This window comes from Passer domesticus, chromosome 11, assembly GCF_036417665.1.
Source record: "Passer domesticus isolate bPasDom1 chromosome 11, bPasDom1.hap1, whole genome shotgun sequence".
Lineage (NCBI taxonomy): Eukaryota > Metazoa > Chordata > Aves > Passeriformes > Passeridae > Passer > Passer domesticus.
In genome coordinates this window covers 8,432,384-8,446,751 of record NC_087484.1, presented here as the reverse complement: position 1 = coordinate 8,446,751, position 14,368 = coordinate 8,432,384, and the positions used below count along the sequence as shown (strand labels likewise).

The 14,368-nt window shown below is 64.1% G+C and overlaps 3 protein-coding genes across 4 annotated transcripts; 1 reads left to right on the top strand and 2 right to left on the bottom strand.

Annotated features, from left to right (window-relative positions):
* Positions 1-12: 12 nt before the first annotated feature.
* Positions 13-2,433, top strand: LOC135278734 (EEF1A lysine methyltransferase 4-like). The gene has a single exon (XM_064385453.1). It carries the CDS (start codon positions 132-134, stop codon positions 630-632), a length of 501 nt encoding a protein of 166 aa, XP_064241523.1. The 5' UTR covers positions 13-131; the 3' UTR covers positions 633-2,433.
* CAMK2N2 (calcium/calmodulin dependent protein kinase II inhibitor 2) lies at positions 1,632-5,674 on the bottom strand. Its single transcript, XM_064385454.1, has 2 exons — positions 5,406-5,674; positions 1,632-2,946 (listed from the first exon to the last, which is right to left on the bottom strand). The coding sequence occupies exons 1-2, from the start codon at positions 5,572-5,574 to the stop codon at positions 2,876-2,878; spliced, it is 240 nt and encodes a 79-aa protein (XP_064241524.1). The 5' UTR covers positions 5,575-5,674; the 3' UTR covers positions 1,632-2,875.
* Positions 5,675-10,959: 5,285 nt separating this feature from the next.
* On the bottom strand, positions 10,960-14,338 carry LOC135278727 (mitochondrial ubiquitin ligase activator of nfkb 1-A-like). Of its 2 annotated transcripts, XM_064385444.1 has the most exons (5): positions 14,226-14,338; positions 13,653-13,790; positions 13,337-13,424; positions 13,137-13,257; positions 10,960-12,413 (listed from the first exon to the last, which is right to left on the bottom strand). In XM_064385444.1, the coding sequence occupies exons 2-5, from the start codon at positions 13,764-13,766 to the stop codon at positions 11,708-11,710; spliced, it is 1,029 nt and encodes a 342-aa protein (XP_064241514.1). In that variant the 5' UTR covers positions 13,767-13,790; positions 14,226-14,338; the 3' UTR covers positions 10,960-11,707. The 2 variants fall into 2 exon arrangements, with proteins under 2 accessions (XP_064241514.1, XP_064241513.1); XM_064385443.1 differs by lacking the exon at positions 14,226-14,338 and having other exon boundaries at positions 13,653-14,213.
* Between the last annotated feature and the right edge of the window lie 30 nt (positions 14,339-14,368).

Sequence of the window (14,368 nt, the reverse complement as noted above, 5' to 3'; positions counted from 1 at the left end):
GGTGTCCCCTGCTGTGCCTGGGGGGGCTCTGTGCTCGAAAGGGTGAAGCTTTTCCCATGCTGGAGTTGGGTCTCTATGCTGTCTGCTGTGGGTGGGAGTGAAGAGTTTTGGGGTGCAGGGAGAGGTGGAGCATGGGGACCCCTGTTCCTGATTGCCCCACCCTGTGGGTGGTCTGGGGACAGATCAGACCTGGGGTGTCTCTTGAGGGGGTCAAGGGTAGGACAAGAGATTTGGGGGGGCGTGATGGGAAAGGCAGGGAGGGGTCTCCCTGGGAAGGGAGCCGAAGCAGTGAACCTCACTGTGGGGTTCTCCTGGGGCTTCTCCTGCCGCAGGTGAGCCGGGTGCTGCGCCCAGGGGGCTGCTTCATCTCCATCACCTTCGCCCAGCCCCACTTCCGCAAGCCCCACTATGCCCAGGAGGCCTTTGGCTGGTCGCTGCGCCACGCCGCCTGCGGGGACGGGGACGGTGCCCTGCACTACTTCCTGTACACCATGCGCAAGGGACAGCCCCTGGACCCCCGCGACGCCGCCCTGGGCCGCCGGCTGCACCAGCCCCCCCCGGCCCCCGCCCCGCCGCCGCCCCCCGCGCCCCCGGACGACGACGAGGACTACCTGCTCGCCATCCAGCTGTGACCAGGGGGCTTTCCCAGCCTCCCCCCACCCAATAAAGCCTTAAGGTGCTCCATGCTCACGGGTGGGAGGCAGGGAACCGCTGCGTCCCCCTGCAAGCTGCCCTGTGATGTGGTAATGGGAGGAAAGAGGGGGATACTTGGCCTCCTCCAGGGGAACAGGGATGCTCTGGTGATTCTGTGCCCCCTCCCTGGCCTTTCCTTGCTGAGCTGGAGAGCAGCCAGGACTCCAGGCTTTGCAGGCAGTAATGAAACCAAAGCGGGTTTAATTTCACCCATCCATCTTGCAGGGAGTGGCTCCCTGTCCCCCATCCCTTCCCCTTGGCACGGCCGGCCGGGCTGAGGGCAGAATGGGGGTGCTGGCACTGGGATTGGGGGTGCCACTGCTCCACCCCCCCCCACCCCATCCTGCACCAGGACCCCTGCCCCAGCCTCCCTGGCCACGGGGGTGTGCAAGGGCACCGTGTCCTTGTCCTTGTCTCCCCCCAAGCATGTGCCAGCATGGGGCAGGTGGTGCCACAGGGCAGGAGGGCAGCACATCTGCCTCTGTCCCCATCCATGCCCACTCCTGCCTGTGGTGACAGTCCCGGTGTGCCGCACACGCCTGGCCCGTGTCCCCCTGAGCCTGGGGCCAGCAGCACGGTGACACGTGTGTGCCAGGGCGGGTGACGGGTGGCCACCATGCGCTGTGGGACTGGCTGTGCCTGTGTGCAGCCGTGGCAGGTGCATGGGTGCCACTGGCAGTGTCCCCAGAGGCTCTTTGGGCACTCTGGGGTGGGCAGGAGGGACCCCTCCTGCGCCGCTGGCACCACCGAGGCGCAAGCTCTGGGCTGCTATTTCGGGCAGGAGGTGTAAGTGGGTCAGCCAGCAGCTCCCCCTGCACCAGGAGCCCGAGAAGGGCTCCGGGGTCAGCCCCCGTCCTGGCCATGCCACCCCAGCCCACAGGCACCCCAAAAAGCAGCTGGCACGAGGAAGGGACAGAAAGGAGCAGGCGACTGCCGGCTTCACCTGGGTACATGAATGTATTTTATTCATTGCATTTTGTTCACCAGTACAGTGAAAAATGGCATTTAAATTTACAATGGATCATTCGTAGAACATCATGACACAAGTATCTTTTTTTTTCTTTTTTTTTCTTTTTTTCCTCAGTTTTTTGTTTGTTTTTTTTTTGTTGTGGGTTTTTTGTTGTTTTTTTTTGCGTCGTTGTCTCCATAAATGCCACTCGTAGGTTATTGAAAAAGATGACAAGTTTCTCATGCACATCAGAACCCCCCGAGAAGCTTCTTAAAAAATAAAATTAAATTAAAGTACAAAATTAAAAACAACGACTCAGGCCGGTCCCTGCCCTCCCCACTCTCCCCCGACCCCACCACCCTCAGGCGAGGGGCAGTGCTGGGACCCCCCCGGCACCTGCAGCTGGCCCCGGTGGGCTGTGCCCGGTGCTCGGGAAGGAACTGCAGCAGCCGGTGATGCTGCCAAACCCTCCGGTGCTCCTGCTGCCTGCCAGCGGGGGTCGGGCCAGGGGTCCCTGCTCCCCTCCCTCCTCCTGTGGCTTTCCTCGTGCTCCCTCCATCACTCTCGCCCCCCTTTTAATTTTTGCCCTCGTTTTTTTCTTCTTTTTTTGTCTTTTTTTTTCTTATGGAAAAAAATATGAACCTTTTTTTTTTTGTTGTTGTCGGTTGGTCGGTTGTTTTCGTTTGTTTTCTCGATGCAGTTACTTTGACATCTCAACGTCAGCAGATCGTTTTTAACAAAGATTCGGATATAAAAATACAAATATGAGGAGTTTCTGTTTAAAAAGAAGCGTGCCGGAGTGGTGGGGCTGACCCTCGGCCCCCGGGCCGGCCGCCCGGGCCACCAAGCTCATGCAAAAAACGATGGAGCAAAAAATGTCTCTGGACAGCAGCGCTCCCCCCCCCGCTCACGGGGCCGGCTGGGCCCGCAGTTCGGGGACCCTCCGCCACGGAGGACTGGGGGGACGCGCCGCGGAGCGGGGGGCCGCACCCCTTCCCCGGGGAGGGGGGTCTTCGCCCAGGGTGGGGGGCTCGGCGGCTTGTCCCGGCCCCGGGGGAGGCGGAGGGGTAAAGTGCATGGCTCGGGGGGGGGTGGTGGTGGCGGCAGGGCCCCCCCCCGGGCCGGGGGGCGCGGCGGGCACGGCCTCCCCCTCCTCCATGGCGCTCCAGCCAGCATGCGGGGCGGCGGGCCGGAGCGGGGCTCGCCCGGCGGGTCCTGGCGGCGGCTCCCGGCTTACACCCCCGGCGGCGACTTCTCCGTCATGCCCTTGAGCACCTCGTCTATCCGGTCATCCTCGATCACCACTGCGGGGACAGCGGGGGCGCGTGGGCGAGGGGACGCGGCAGCCTCTGCCCCTCTCACCCCCGCCGGGCTCCAGGTGTGCCCCGGGTGCCGGGCAGCGGGGCGAAGGGGGTTCAGGTGGGTACAATCGGGATGGAGGGGGGGGATCGCCCCCCTGCCCGGCTTGGGTAGGGGCAGCGTCCCCCCTGCAGCCAGCCGGCTGCCTCTGGATGGGTGATTAGGGAAAGGGGGGGCAGGAATAGACCAGGAAGGACCCCCCCTCCTCTCTGCGGCAGGCGCTGATGAGAGCAACAGGACTGGAATGGGTAATGACCCAGCGGGGGGGGCACCGCCGGCTCGGCGGGGGTGGCAGCCAGACCCCCCTCAGCACCGCCGGCTGCGCAGGACACCCACCCTCAGCACCGGCACGGCCGGGGGAGCCGCACAGCCCCCCAGCAGCATCCAGGCTGCACCAACCCCCATCAGCGTCACCATGGGGGGCTGGAGAGCCCCCCGTCATGTCACCTTCCAGAGGGACCCCCCTCAGCATCACCCAGTGGGCAGCCCCCTCCCCGGCAGCAGCAGCAGCATGGTGGGAGGATGGACAGACCCCCGTTAGCATCACCAGGGAGCTGCACACACACACACACACACACACACACACACACACTCTCACACCTTCCCCTACCCCACACCGTGACCGCCTGGGCAGGGACCTCCCATCAACATCACTGGGGGTGCAGGGCAGACCCCCACCCCAAATCACTGCTGGGGTGGTCAGTGATCCCCCCCATCACCCTCCTGGGGGTGGATTAACCAGAACCCCCAAACCCATCACCAGAATGACTGGGAGAGCAGATGGACCCCCCAACACCACCGAAGGAGAACCATCCCCCCATCAGCCCGGGGGTGCTGCTAGACCCAGCCTCCTGCACTGCAAAAGGGGGCAGTGGGGCAGGCAGCTCACCCCCCGTGGGGCTGGGGTCTATCGGAGCTGGGGGGGAGCTCTCCCCTCCCTCCTTATCCCTGCAGTTTAAGGAGGGCTGTTTGCCTATGGAGCACCCCCAAGCAGGTGGGATGGGGGCTGCAGGAAAAGGGGGGAGCCATTTTTAAGGGTCCCCAAGGCATTGGGGAGGATCAGTGGTGACAGATCAGGGTGCAGGCAGCAGAGGGGGGCAGTTCTTTGGGTCCGGATGGAAGCAGGGGAGATGCTGCTGGGGTCTCTGCAGCAGGAGGTGAAGTACGGGGGGGGCAGGACACAGCTGTGCTCACGGAATCCCGGGGGACAGTAAAGTGGCAGGGGGATTCGCTGAGCAGCATGGCCAGAGGCTGCTGGGGGTCTCTGCGGCAGGCAGAAATGTGAAGGGAGAGAGGTTCAGGGGCCGGGAGGGCTGTGCCTGGTGATGCTCGGGCAAAGGCTTGTTTATCCAGAACGAGCAGGGGGCAGTCCCAGGGGTGCTGAGGAGCAGTCCCGAGGGGTCCCGGGGTGCTCTGGAGGTGCTGGGGACAGTCCCGGGGCAGCCCCAGCGATGCTGCAGGGCAATCCCAGGGGCAGTCCCGGCATGAGGCGGGGGCTGCCGCAGGGCAGCGCCGGGGGAACAGCGTGGTGTCTGGAGCAGGGGATGGGGAGCCTGTGGATCTGGGGGCGGGTGTCAGTCACAGAGCTGGGGAGTCTCAGGGTTGCCGGGGGACAGTGCAGGAGCTGATGTAGGGCAGACATGGAGATTCTGGGGATGCTGGCGGCAGTGCCGGGGTGGCAGGGGACAGTGCTGGGGATGCAAGGCAGAGCCGGGAGTCGCAGGAATGCAGTGGGGCAGTGCTGGGGATGTTGCAGGGCAGAGACCATGGGGCAGAATTGGGAATACAAAGGCAGAATCGGGAGTCTGGGGATCTCGGGCGGCGATATTGCGGGTGTCAGGGATGCACTGCCCAGTGCCGGGAACGCCGGGGAAGCAAGGGCAGAATCCTGGATCCTGGGGTTGTTATGGGAAGGTCTGGGGATGCAAGGGCCAGCGCCGGGGATGCCGCGGGGCAGTGCCAGGGATGCTGCAGGGCAGATCCGGGGACGCTGCAGGGCAGAGCCAGAGATACTGCAGGGCAGAGCCGGGGATTCCAGGGCAGAGCCAGGGATTCCAGGGCAGAGCCGGGAATGCAAGGACAGATGCGGGGCTCCCGGGGATGCCGTGGGGCAGCGTCAGGGATGCAGGAGGCAGTGCCGGGGACGTTGCAGGACAGATGCGGGGGTCCCGGGGATGCTGTGGGGCAGTGCCGGGGATGCAGGAGTCAGCACCAGGGATAAAAGGACAGATCCGGGGGTCTCGGGGATGCCGTGGGGCAGTGCCGGGGATGCAGGAATCAGCACCAGGGATGCCGAGGATGCTGCAGGGCAGCTCCGAGGGTCCCGGGACAAACCCGGGGATGCTGAAGGGCAGATGCGGGGGCTGAGGCGGGGTCGGGGGGCAGAGGCGGGGGTCGGCGGTACCTCTCTTGGCGCGGCCGATCTGTCCCAGCTTGGGGGGCCGCTTGCCCTGGTTGCCCCCGAAGAAGGCGTTGGTGTCCTGCAGGCGGCAGCTGAAGGGCAGCTCCCCCGCCTCGGGCTCGGCGCCGTAGCGGCCCACCTTGTCCTCGCCGTAGGGCAGCACCTGCGACATGGCGGGGCCGAGCGGGCCGAGCCGCGCCGCGCCGAGCCGGGAGCCGGTCTGCGGCGGCGGCGGCGGCGGCGGGGAGGAAACCCGGGCGGAAGGATGAAGTCATGCATCCGGGGGGAGCGGGGACCCCCCCGGCGGGGGGCGGCTCCGGAGCGCCGCGGCCCGGCCCGGCCCGGCCAGGACAGGGACGGGGGACCCGCGCGGCCGGTGCCCCGGAGCGCCCGCTCGGGATGGGGACCGTAGCGCGGCACCGCCCCGGGCCCGGAGCACAGTGCTCCCCCCGGCACAGCCGTTCCGAGGAGCTCGCCTCTACTCGGGGGTGCCCCCAAGCACGGGGTGCCCCTGCGGAGAGGGCAACCCTTGTCACAGCCGGGTGCCACCGGGTCAGACAGCTGAGGACCTGCAGACACAGCTGGGCCCTCCCCCGGCATGCGGAGGGGATGAAAGCAGAGCCCCACACCCTGCTGCAGTCCCGCAGCACCCCACAGAGCAGAGAGCTCAACCCTCAGATTCCGGGCAGCTGCCACCCCGGGTCTGCCTCAGCCCCTCGCTTGTGTCCCCTGCCCAACACCCACCCAGGCACCCACTCTTGTAGCCCCATTCAGTGCTGGGCTTCCCCCTCGCAGCCACACCAGCCCTGCCTCAACCCCTGCCAGTCCTCTTGGCCCCCGTGTGTGCATGTGTTTGTACACATCCTCCCATTCTGTATCTTTGCAGGAATGCAGGCGTGCACAGGTGTAATTCCACAGTGTCTGTAAGTGTGGCCACGCGGGGACTGTGCCCTGGGATGCCCCTTGTCCCACTGACCGTCCCTGGGGGCTCTGTAGAAAAAGGGAAGGATTATTCCCTGTGGGAACCTGCAATGGGACAGCAAGGGGTGATCCCAGTGTCCCCCCAGAGCCCCATTTGTATCTATACACCTCTGCCCCAGACCCTCTCTGGATCTTTCCTCCTACATTGTTGACTGCCAGGGCAGTGATTGCGTTAATTGGCACTGGTAGTTCTGAGCAGCCTCACTCAGGACCTCCCTCATTCAGGTCACCTGGGGCACCTGAGGGCTATTTAAGCTCAGGATAAGGTCGGTGCTTCTTGAGTGAACTGTGGGTGCAGCCATGACCCACATCTTGGACTGATGGTGACAGCAGCTGTGGCTGGTTGGAGAGGACCATCCTGCCTTGGAGCAGTCTGGTTCCTGCTGTTCCCTCACAGCCAGGTCCCACTGCTCATGTGGGGGTCCTGGGCTGCAGCAAAGCCAGATCCCTGAATGGAAATGGCACTTCATTCATGCCAGCCCACAGCTTGATAAGAATATCTTGAGGGGGTGAGAGTGGTGTTTTCCAGACAGCCCTGTGGTCCATCTTGCTGTTCCAGTATCTCCATAGCCTGAGATCTTGTTGAAAGCTGCTGCAGAAGAGCATCAGTTGGGCTGGTCCATGAGGGCAGGCAGGTTCTTCTATTTTGGGAAGGCTCAGCCATGCTTTTACCTTTGTGTCTGGATCTGCAGAATATTTGTCCCTGCTGTCCCCTATCAGAGCCAGGTCGGGGCAGTGGTACCTGCCCTCCTGGCAAGGCAATTCTTTTATTCATGCCTTTGCTGGGGAACCAGCTTGAACTTTTTCAAGTGAAAGCTCCTGCTCCTGTGAAAAGTGCCTGGGAAAATAGGCAAGAGGCCCACGCTGAGATGTGGCCTGCTTTTCCCGTTGCTGAGCCCACGTGCCACTGCCCGTGGGCAGGGACAGGCAGAGCGTGGCACGCGCGGGGCCGGGGCTGAGCGACAGGAGCAGCAGATGGGCTGTGTGGGATGTGAGTGGCACCGGTGCAGCGCTCCAGGAGGGCTTCCAGCCTGGCAGGCTGCCGGGAGAGGCTGGAAAGGGGTCACCCTGGGAATGGCCCCACATATCCCACACCTGTGTCTGCACAATCCCTCACGCCGGGGGGAGCTGCTTGACTTGGCTGTGGGGTGGGGAGGGAGCTCTGTGGGGCTGCCTGGGATTTGGGGTGTGGGGAGGACTGTCTGCCCATCCCAGGCAGGAGGAGGGCTGGATTTGTGCCAGCACAGCTGGGCTGTGGGTGGGACAGGGCAATGGTGTGGCTCTGGGCTCTGCATCTCCTTGGGGTAGCTCTAGTCTCTGGTTCCCCAAGGGTGCTGCTTGTCACACATCCCTGGCTAGCAGGGGAAGGTACCAAGGACGTGAAAGTGAGTGGGCTGGCAGTGGGGTGCATAAGAGACCCCCCTCATCCCTGCCATTGCATGTAGCATCCTCCTGGTGAGCCAGATGAGCACCCTCCTTCCCCTGGCTCTCATCCCACCTTCCTCATTCGTCTTTTAGCAGCCACGTAATCTCCTTTCTTGCTTCCTTTGCAGCCTTTTGTCCGACACAAAGCCAGCTCCACCGGAAAGAAGAGGCTGTGGGAGTGGGAAGCACGGTGTTCTTCCTGCCCTGGCTCTGTAAACCTGGGCAGCAGCCCTGAGCTGGAACACCTTGGGATGATGCAAGGGCTGGGGGCCAGCCATGCCCCCCCGCTGGAGATGGAGCTGGGACGCACAGCATCAGCCTCCAGCTGCAGTGGGACTGGCACTAGAGGTTGTGCTGCATTGCCCACACCTGGGAGATGCTCTGGGAGCTCACCAGTCCCTGCCATGCCCTAGCTCCACACCTGGATACTGCCCCTGAGCCCTGCACCCTTGTGGGAATTCGGGTGCCTAGTCCAGGTGCTGTGATGGAGGTGAGAGCTTCTCCTGCAGTCACTGATGGTTCAAGTGGTTTTATGGTGGAAAATCACCCCGTGTCTGTGCAAGAGGCTTGTGGTGGAGCACGTCCTGCCCATGCTCTGCAGGGACCCCGGGCAGCTGGAGCTGGGAACCCCAGGCACTGCCATGCAGTCCAAGGCCTGGCAGGAATGGGGTCGGTATCCCTGCAGGCAGTGAGTGGATGCCAGGGAGCTGAAAGGAGGCAGGAAGCACCAGCCACAGGAGGACCCAGGGCTTTCCCTGCTGCACGTCTGGGAGGTGGTGCTGTCACCTGGGGCTGGTGCCACAGAGCTGGGGGCTGCCAAGGCATGCCAGGAGGCCAGTGCGGGTGCCTCCATCTGTGTTGCTTCCAGCCCTGCCAAGAAACGTGAAATGGCACTTCTGTTTCACAGCAGTGGCAGCCACTGGGGGCCTCACTGAGCGCCTGCTGTTGGCACTGATGCTCTCCCCGAGTCCCCATCCCAGCACGAGGGACTGTCAGTGGTAAGGCTGGGGATGTGCCCGTCCCTGGCTGTTGCTGCTGGCTCTCAGTAGCCGCAGTCCAGAAGGGGATGTCACTTTGTGTGCTGCCTGTGCCACAGTCCAGGCGTTTTGGGGGAGCAGACACACACTGGGCTGGGTACAGGCAGTGGGGATGACCTTGTGAGACGATGGTTGTGGTGAAAACTGTCCCCACAGGGCAGAGATGCTGGGGGACAGGTGTCCTGCTTGGCAGCTGTCCTGTGGGTGAGCCCAGGGCAAGTGTGCAGGAGTGGCATGCTCCTCATCTTCTGCTGCTCCTGCAGCCGCTGCTGTGGGAAGATCAGGCTGTCCCTGGAGGGACAGTGTCTCCCCAGGGAAAAAGGACAGGTTGTCATTACTGAGATGAGTTTGTCTGTCTGTGCACAGCCTGGCTTTGAGACGGGGGTGCCCTGTCAGGGCAGGCGGAAGGAGGATGGCACTGTCCCCATTCCTCACATGAGCTGCGTGGGACACAGCTGCGATCCTGGCATCTGAGCAGATGGAGCACCCCCAGCACACTGCCCGGGGCAGGGGCTTCACCGAGGGTCCCCTGCCGAGACCTGGGAGTGACAGGGGAAGAGCAGGAAGGGGGGGGAGCCAACCCTTCTGGGCAAACAGCCCTGCTGGGGTGTGAGGCTCCATCCTCGCCTGTCACCACATATCTGGTCACCATGACAACAGACAGGGAGGCAGGCAGAGCGGGCTGGCAGCCCCGGGGGGAGCGGGTGGAGGCCATGGGCATGGGCTGGCACACTGGGGCACCCTGTGGGTGTGAGGAGGCAGCTGTCAGGATGCGTGGCCTGTGTGACACCAAGGGAGGCTGGGCAGTGCTCAGCCAGGCACTGCGAGCTCCCCACTGTCCTGCTCCCGACCAAATACCCATGGGAGGCACACAGTGGGTTTGTCTGGTGATGTGGGCACCGCAGCGTGGCCGGGCAGCCCCTGTGCCAGCCCCTGTGCCAGCCCCTGCGCCAGCCCGTGCCATGGATCTGGCACGGCAGGCTCTGGCTGGTGGTGAGCTGAGTGGGTGAGTCATGGTGCTGCCCGGAGCCATGCCAGGCTGGCCTGGCAGCTGGGTCTGCAGCCAGGCCACTGCTGGGCTGGGGGCCTGCTGGCAGTGGCAGAGAGCCGGCTGGGGTTAGAGTAAGGCTCCGGGGGGGGCAGCCTCCCTCCTTGCTGTCAGCACAAGGGATATGTTCCCTGCCCTGGCACCTTTGGGGGCAAAGGGGGTGGGGAGCTGCAGACCCCATCTGTTGTCCCATCCTTGCGTGGCTGCTGGGCCCTGGGGAGCGAGGTGAGCAGTCTCGGGGAGCAGGGGCACCCCCGCCCTCCCCGGCCCACGCGCCCACTCGCGCCAGCAGCTCTTGGCATGCAGGGAGTGTGTTCCTGGCAGCCCGGCCCTCTCCCATCTGGTATTTATCTCCTTCCCGAAATCCCTCCTGCTGCGGGGGGGATGCCCGGTGCTGGGGGGGGTGAGAGGGGGAATCTGGGCCCCACTGCTCACTCTGCAGCCCAGGGAAGAGGCTGGGCTGAGAAAAAGGCGGGGCGGGGGAAAAGAACTCCCCTACACATCCCCACAAAAAGGCATGTGGGTCCCAGGAGGCTTTATTGGGTCCTCTGGGGCCTCCTGTCTGGTTGTGAGTCCTGGGGGCAGCCCTGCCAAGCTACCTTTGCCCCAAGCAAGCTCCCAGCCCGGCTGCAATTGTGGCCACTGCCCTGGGGAGGGGGCACATCTTCCCCCTCCAATCCCAACACTGCTGCCTGGATGACAGTGGCCTGCCAGCACTGTCCCCCACCCCCAAACCCTGGGCGCCCCAAAGCTGCAGGAGCCAGGAGAGCCCGTGGGTTGCCTGGGCAACTGCAGCCAGGCAGTGATGGGGAGCAGTCCAGGGGAGCAGTTGCCATGGAGACCCGAGGAGCACAATCACCTTGGCAACGGTCCTGTGTGTCCTGCCACCCCCCATCCCGGGCTGCAGCTGGAGGAGATGCACCTGGGCTCCATTGTCAGCCTGGGCCAGCTCCTTGGAGGAGGAAGGAGGGGAGGCAGCGGTGCCCACCCCTCCAGGGGGAGAGCCTTGGCTCCAGCACCCACCCAGCCCCAGCGTAACGGCGCGAAGGAAGAGGGGAGGCCAAGCTCAGCTCCTTGGCTTTATCACTCCACACACCACTGCAAGTCATTCCCATACCCAGTCCCGTCTGGGAGGTCAGCAGGACAGCTGGGTGCAGTGGGGCTGGACACGAGGGCAGGCTCTGTGGCACTCTAAAGCTGCTCTCCCTGCAGAGAGTGACAGAGGGACACAGCTCCCATCTTGGTGATACAGCAGCTGGCAAAGGGACTCATCACTGCCAGCCCCTGGGTGTCCCCAGTGTCATCTGGGCAGTGGCTGGAGGCACATGGATTGGGGTGGCAGGACAAAGGTGGCACTGAGGTATGTCACTGCAGGGGATCAGGGGAGTTTGGGTGTCTGCTGTGTCCCACCAGCCCTGGTCTTGCCCTCATAATCGTCCCCATAAATCCACACACTAGAAAAAAGCCACAAGGGAGAAGCCCTGTGTGGCTTTTAGGAGGTCATGGCTCAGAAAGAGACACAAGTCCAACAGCTGGCAGCCAAAGTAGTGCCCCAGTGTGGGGCTGGGGTCTTGGCTCCTCAGCTCAGGCATTGTGTAGATTTTCCCCAAGCCTTCATGTTTAGGGGGGTCCTTCTGGCAGACAACGGGAGGATGAGGAGGCTGTAACTCCCCCAAAACAGATTGAAGGGCGCACCAAGGCCCCTCCCTCCCAGAAGGAATTGCACAGCTGCACGTGAGGAGACAGCTGAGATTTCTGCAGGCCCGGGGCTCGGCCCGGTTCACGCTGCCCCTCCCTGGGCACCCCCAGTGCTCTCAGGCCTGGTAGAGGGGCACCACGCGCTCAATGGGCCCGCGGCAGATGGGGCACAGGCGGGTGGGCAAGGCTTGGAAGCAGCGGAAGCAGCAGCAGATGTGGCCGCAGCCCAGGAGCACGCACTCGCGGGGCCGCGACAGGCACACCACGCACGAGTCCTCGGGCGCCCGCTCCGCGGCCTCCTCCCCGTCCAGCTCCAGCTCCTTGTCCTCCTCCCGCTGCCGCTTGGGGCGGGAGCGGCGGTAGGCGCGGCACAGGGCGTGCAGGAGCACGGCCAGCCCCGCGGCCGCGCACAGCAGCGCTGCCCCCTTCCAGAGCCCGCTGGCCGACTCCAGCTCCGACAGCACCGTCTGCCAGTCCCCCAGGCACAGGAAGAACTCGCCTCCCTGGGCCGGCGGCTGCAGGTGCAGGGAGCCGTCGGGCTGCAGGGACAGCTCCCCGATGCCCGTCAGGCCGGCCCCCACGCGCAGCATCTCCTCGGTCTCCAGGATGCCCTTGGGCTTCTCCCCGATCAGGTACTGGCCCAGCAGGTCGCGGAAGCCGTGGGACGGCTGCTGGAAGCGCTCGTACACCATCTCCAGGGGCAGGCAGACGGCTTGGAGCGGGCTGTCCACACTCACCTGCGTGGCTGCCTCAGGGCCCGGCGAGGCCAGCACGAAGGGGACCGTGTAGATCTGCTCTGAGAGCACCCGCTCGCTCTCGCTCCTGCCAGGGCAGAGGGTTGGGGTGTGGAGAATCACACAATCAGTGAGGCTGACCTCTGAGATCATCACGTTCAGCCTGTGCCTGAGTGTCAGCTGGACCATGGCACTAAATGCCATGTCCAGTCTTTCCTTAAACATCTCAAGGATGTCAGCTCCACCGCCCCCCTGGTGGTGAAGCCTCCAGCTCCCTGGACAGCTCATTCCAATGTCTAATCATCCTCCATGTGAACTTCTTCCTAATCTCTAACCAAAACCTCCCCTGGCACAGCTTGAGGCCATTTCCTCTTGTCTTGTCACTGGTTGCCTGGAGAAGAGGCTGATCCCCACCTGGCTACAGCCTCCTTTCAGGCGCTTGGAGAGAGCAGTAAGGCCACCCCAGAGTCTCCTCCAGGCTAAACATCCCCAGCTCCCCCAGCTGCTCCTCATCAGACATGTGCTCCAGCTGCCCTTCTCTGGACCTGCTCCAGCAGCTCAGTGCCTTCCTGAGCTGAGTGACCCAGAACTGGGCACAGGACCCGAGGTGTGGCTCAGCAGTGCTGAGTACCAGGGGACGGTCACTGCCCCGCTCCTGCTGGCCACAGCACAGTGCAGCTCTCAGCTCTCGGTGCTGAGCTAAGCACAGGGACTAAAGTCTAAAACCAAGTTATTTTCTGCCTCTCACGTGGCCCCAGACAATGGGGCCTGGACTGCAAGCCCCCTCCTGCGGCCCCTTCTCATCACTCACCAGCTGCGGGCCAAGCTGTTCCAGATCAGCCGATGCTCCTTCAGCAGCAGTTTCTGGATCACGCCCTGCAGCCCCTCATGGTAGTGGCTGCTCAGTGCAGCCTGGGCTGGCAGCACGATGCCTAAGGACAAGGGATGTGTCACGGCCAGAAGGGGAGATCCTGGCCCTTGTCCCTCGTGCAGGGCACAGGGTGTCCTTACCTTCCAGGGCAACATAGGGCAGGCAGCGCCCCTCAGCTGCAGACACCAGGGCTGGCAAATTGTCATCGACCTGGAGCTTTGGGGCCTCCTGGAAGAGCACGGACTGAGTGTGAGTATGGGCAGGGACAGGGCAGTGAGTAGGCCAAGAAAGGCTCTGTGGAGATCTCTGGCCTGCAGGATGTGGCCTGCTCAGATCTGCGTGTCACAAAGTCACCAGAGGATGGAGCAGGCTGCAGGCACCAGTGTGTGCACCCAAATCAAAGCGTGGAGGGCAGCAGGGAAGAGACAGGAAAGAGCATCTAAGAGACAGGGCTACCTGTATGCGTGCCACGACTCTGGATTTCCTCCTGTACAGGTAGTAGAAGAGGCCAGAGAAGGCGAGGCTGGAGCCCAGACACAGCAGCTCCCCCGGCGTGATGGGTTTGTCCATGGTGCCAGGCTTGGGCGACAACGCCTGCAAGGTGAGCACGTTGTCTGGGGAATGGGGCCGTGTCACCCATGACAGGGACATCCCAGGGGCCCTGTTCTGGAGGCACGGGTGTCCCTGGATCCCTGTCCCCGGTGCTCTGTCTCATTGCCTCTGACCCCAAGGCAGGGATGCTCCTCCGCCCCTGTCCCCACGCTCTGCCGCCCCAGGGCCAAGCCTGCCCACGGGGGCACTGCACCTCCAGCACCCACGGGTGCCCGGCACCCGCCTCGACCCTGCATCCCGGGCCCGGCCGGGGCCCAGTGCCGCACCCGGGACCGGGCCGAGGCCCAGCACCCGTGACCCAGCCCGGGGCCCGGCCCAGGCTCCCAGCCGGGTCCGGCCCCCCGCTCGGTCCCGCCCAGCCCCCCGGTCGGTCCCGGCCCGGCCCCGCCGCCGCGCCCGGCCCCGATGCCCCCGTACCCCCGAGGCGCCCAGAGCCGGACCCCGGCCCTGCCGCGCTTCTTCCTGGGAAATGTAGTCCAGCCCTCGCCGTGAAGCGCCGGGCCTGGCGTGGCCGAACTACCCCTCCCAGCATCCCTCACGCTGAACTACAGCTCCTGTCA

Bases quoted from the DNA above. Each gene is read 5' to 3' on its own strand.
- LOC135278734 (XM_064385453.1), top strand. From the start codon at position 132: ATGGGGACCCCTGTTCCTGATTGCCCCACCCTGTGGGTGGTCTGGGGA.
- LOC135278727 (XM_064385443.1), bottom strand. From the start codon at position 13,847: ATGTCCCTGTCATGGGTGACACGGCCCCATTCCCCAGACAACGTGCTC. The intron at 13,425-13,652 runs GTAGCCCTGTCT...GTGCTCTTCCAG, and splicing joins GAGTCGTGGCACGCATACAG to GAGGCCCCAAAGCTCCAGGT. The intron at 13,258-13,336 runs GTAAGGACACCC...CCTTGTCCTTAG, and splicing joins GCCCTATGTTGCCCTGGAAG to GCATCGTGCTGCCAGCCCAG.
- CAMK2N2 (XM_064385454.1), bottom strand. From the start codon at position 5,574: ATGTCGCAGGTGCTGCCCTACGGCGAGGACAAGGTGGGCCGCTACGGC. The intron at 2,947-5,405 runs GTACCGCCGACC...CTGTCCCCGCAG, and splicing joins GATCGGCCGCGCCAAGAGAG to TGGTGATCGAGGATGACCGG.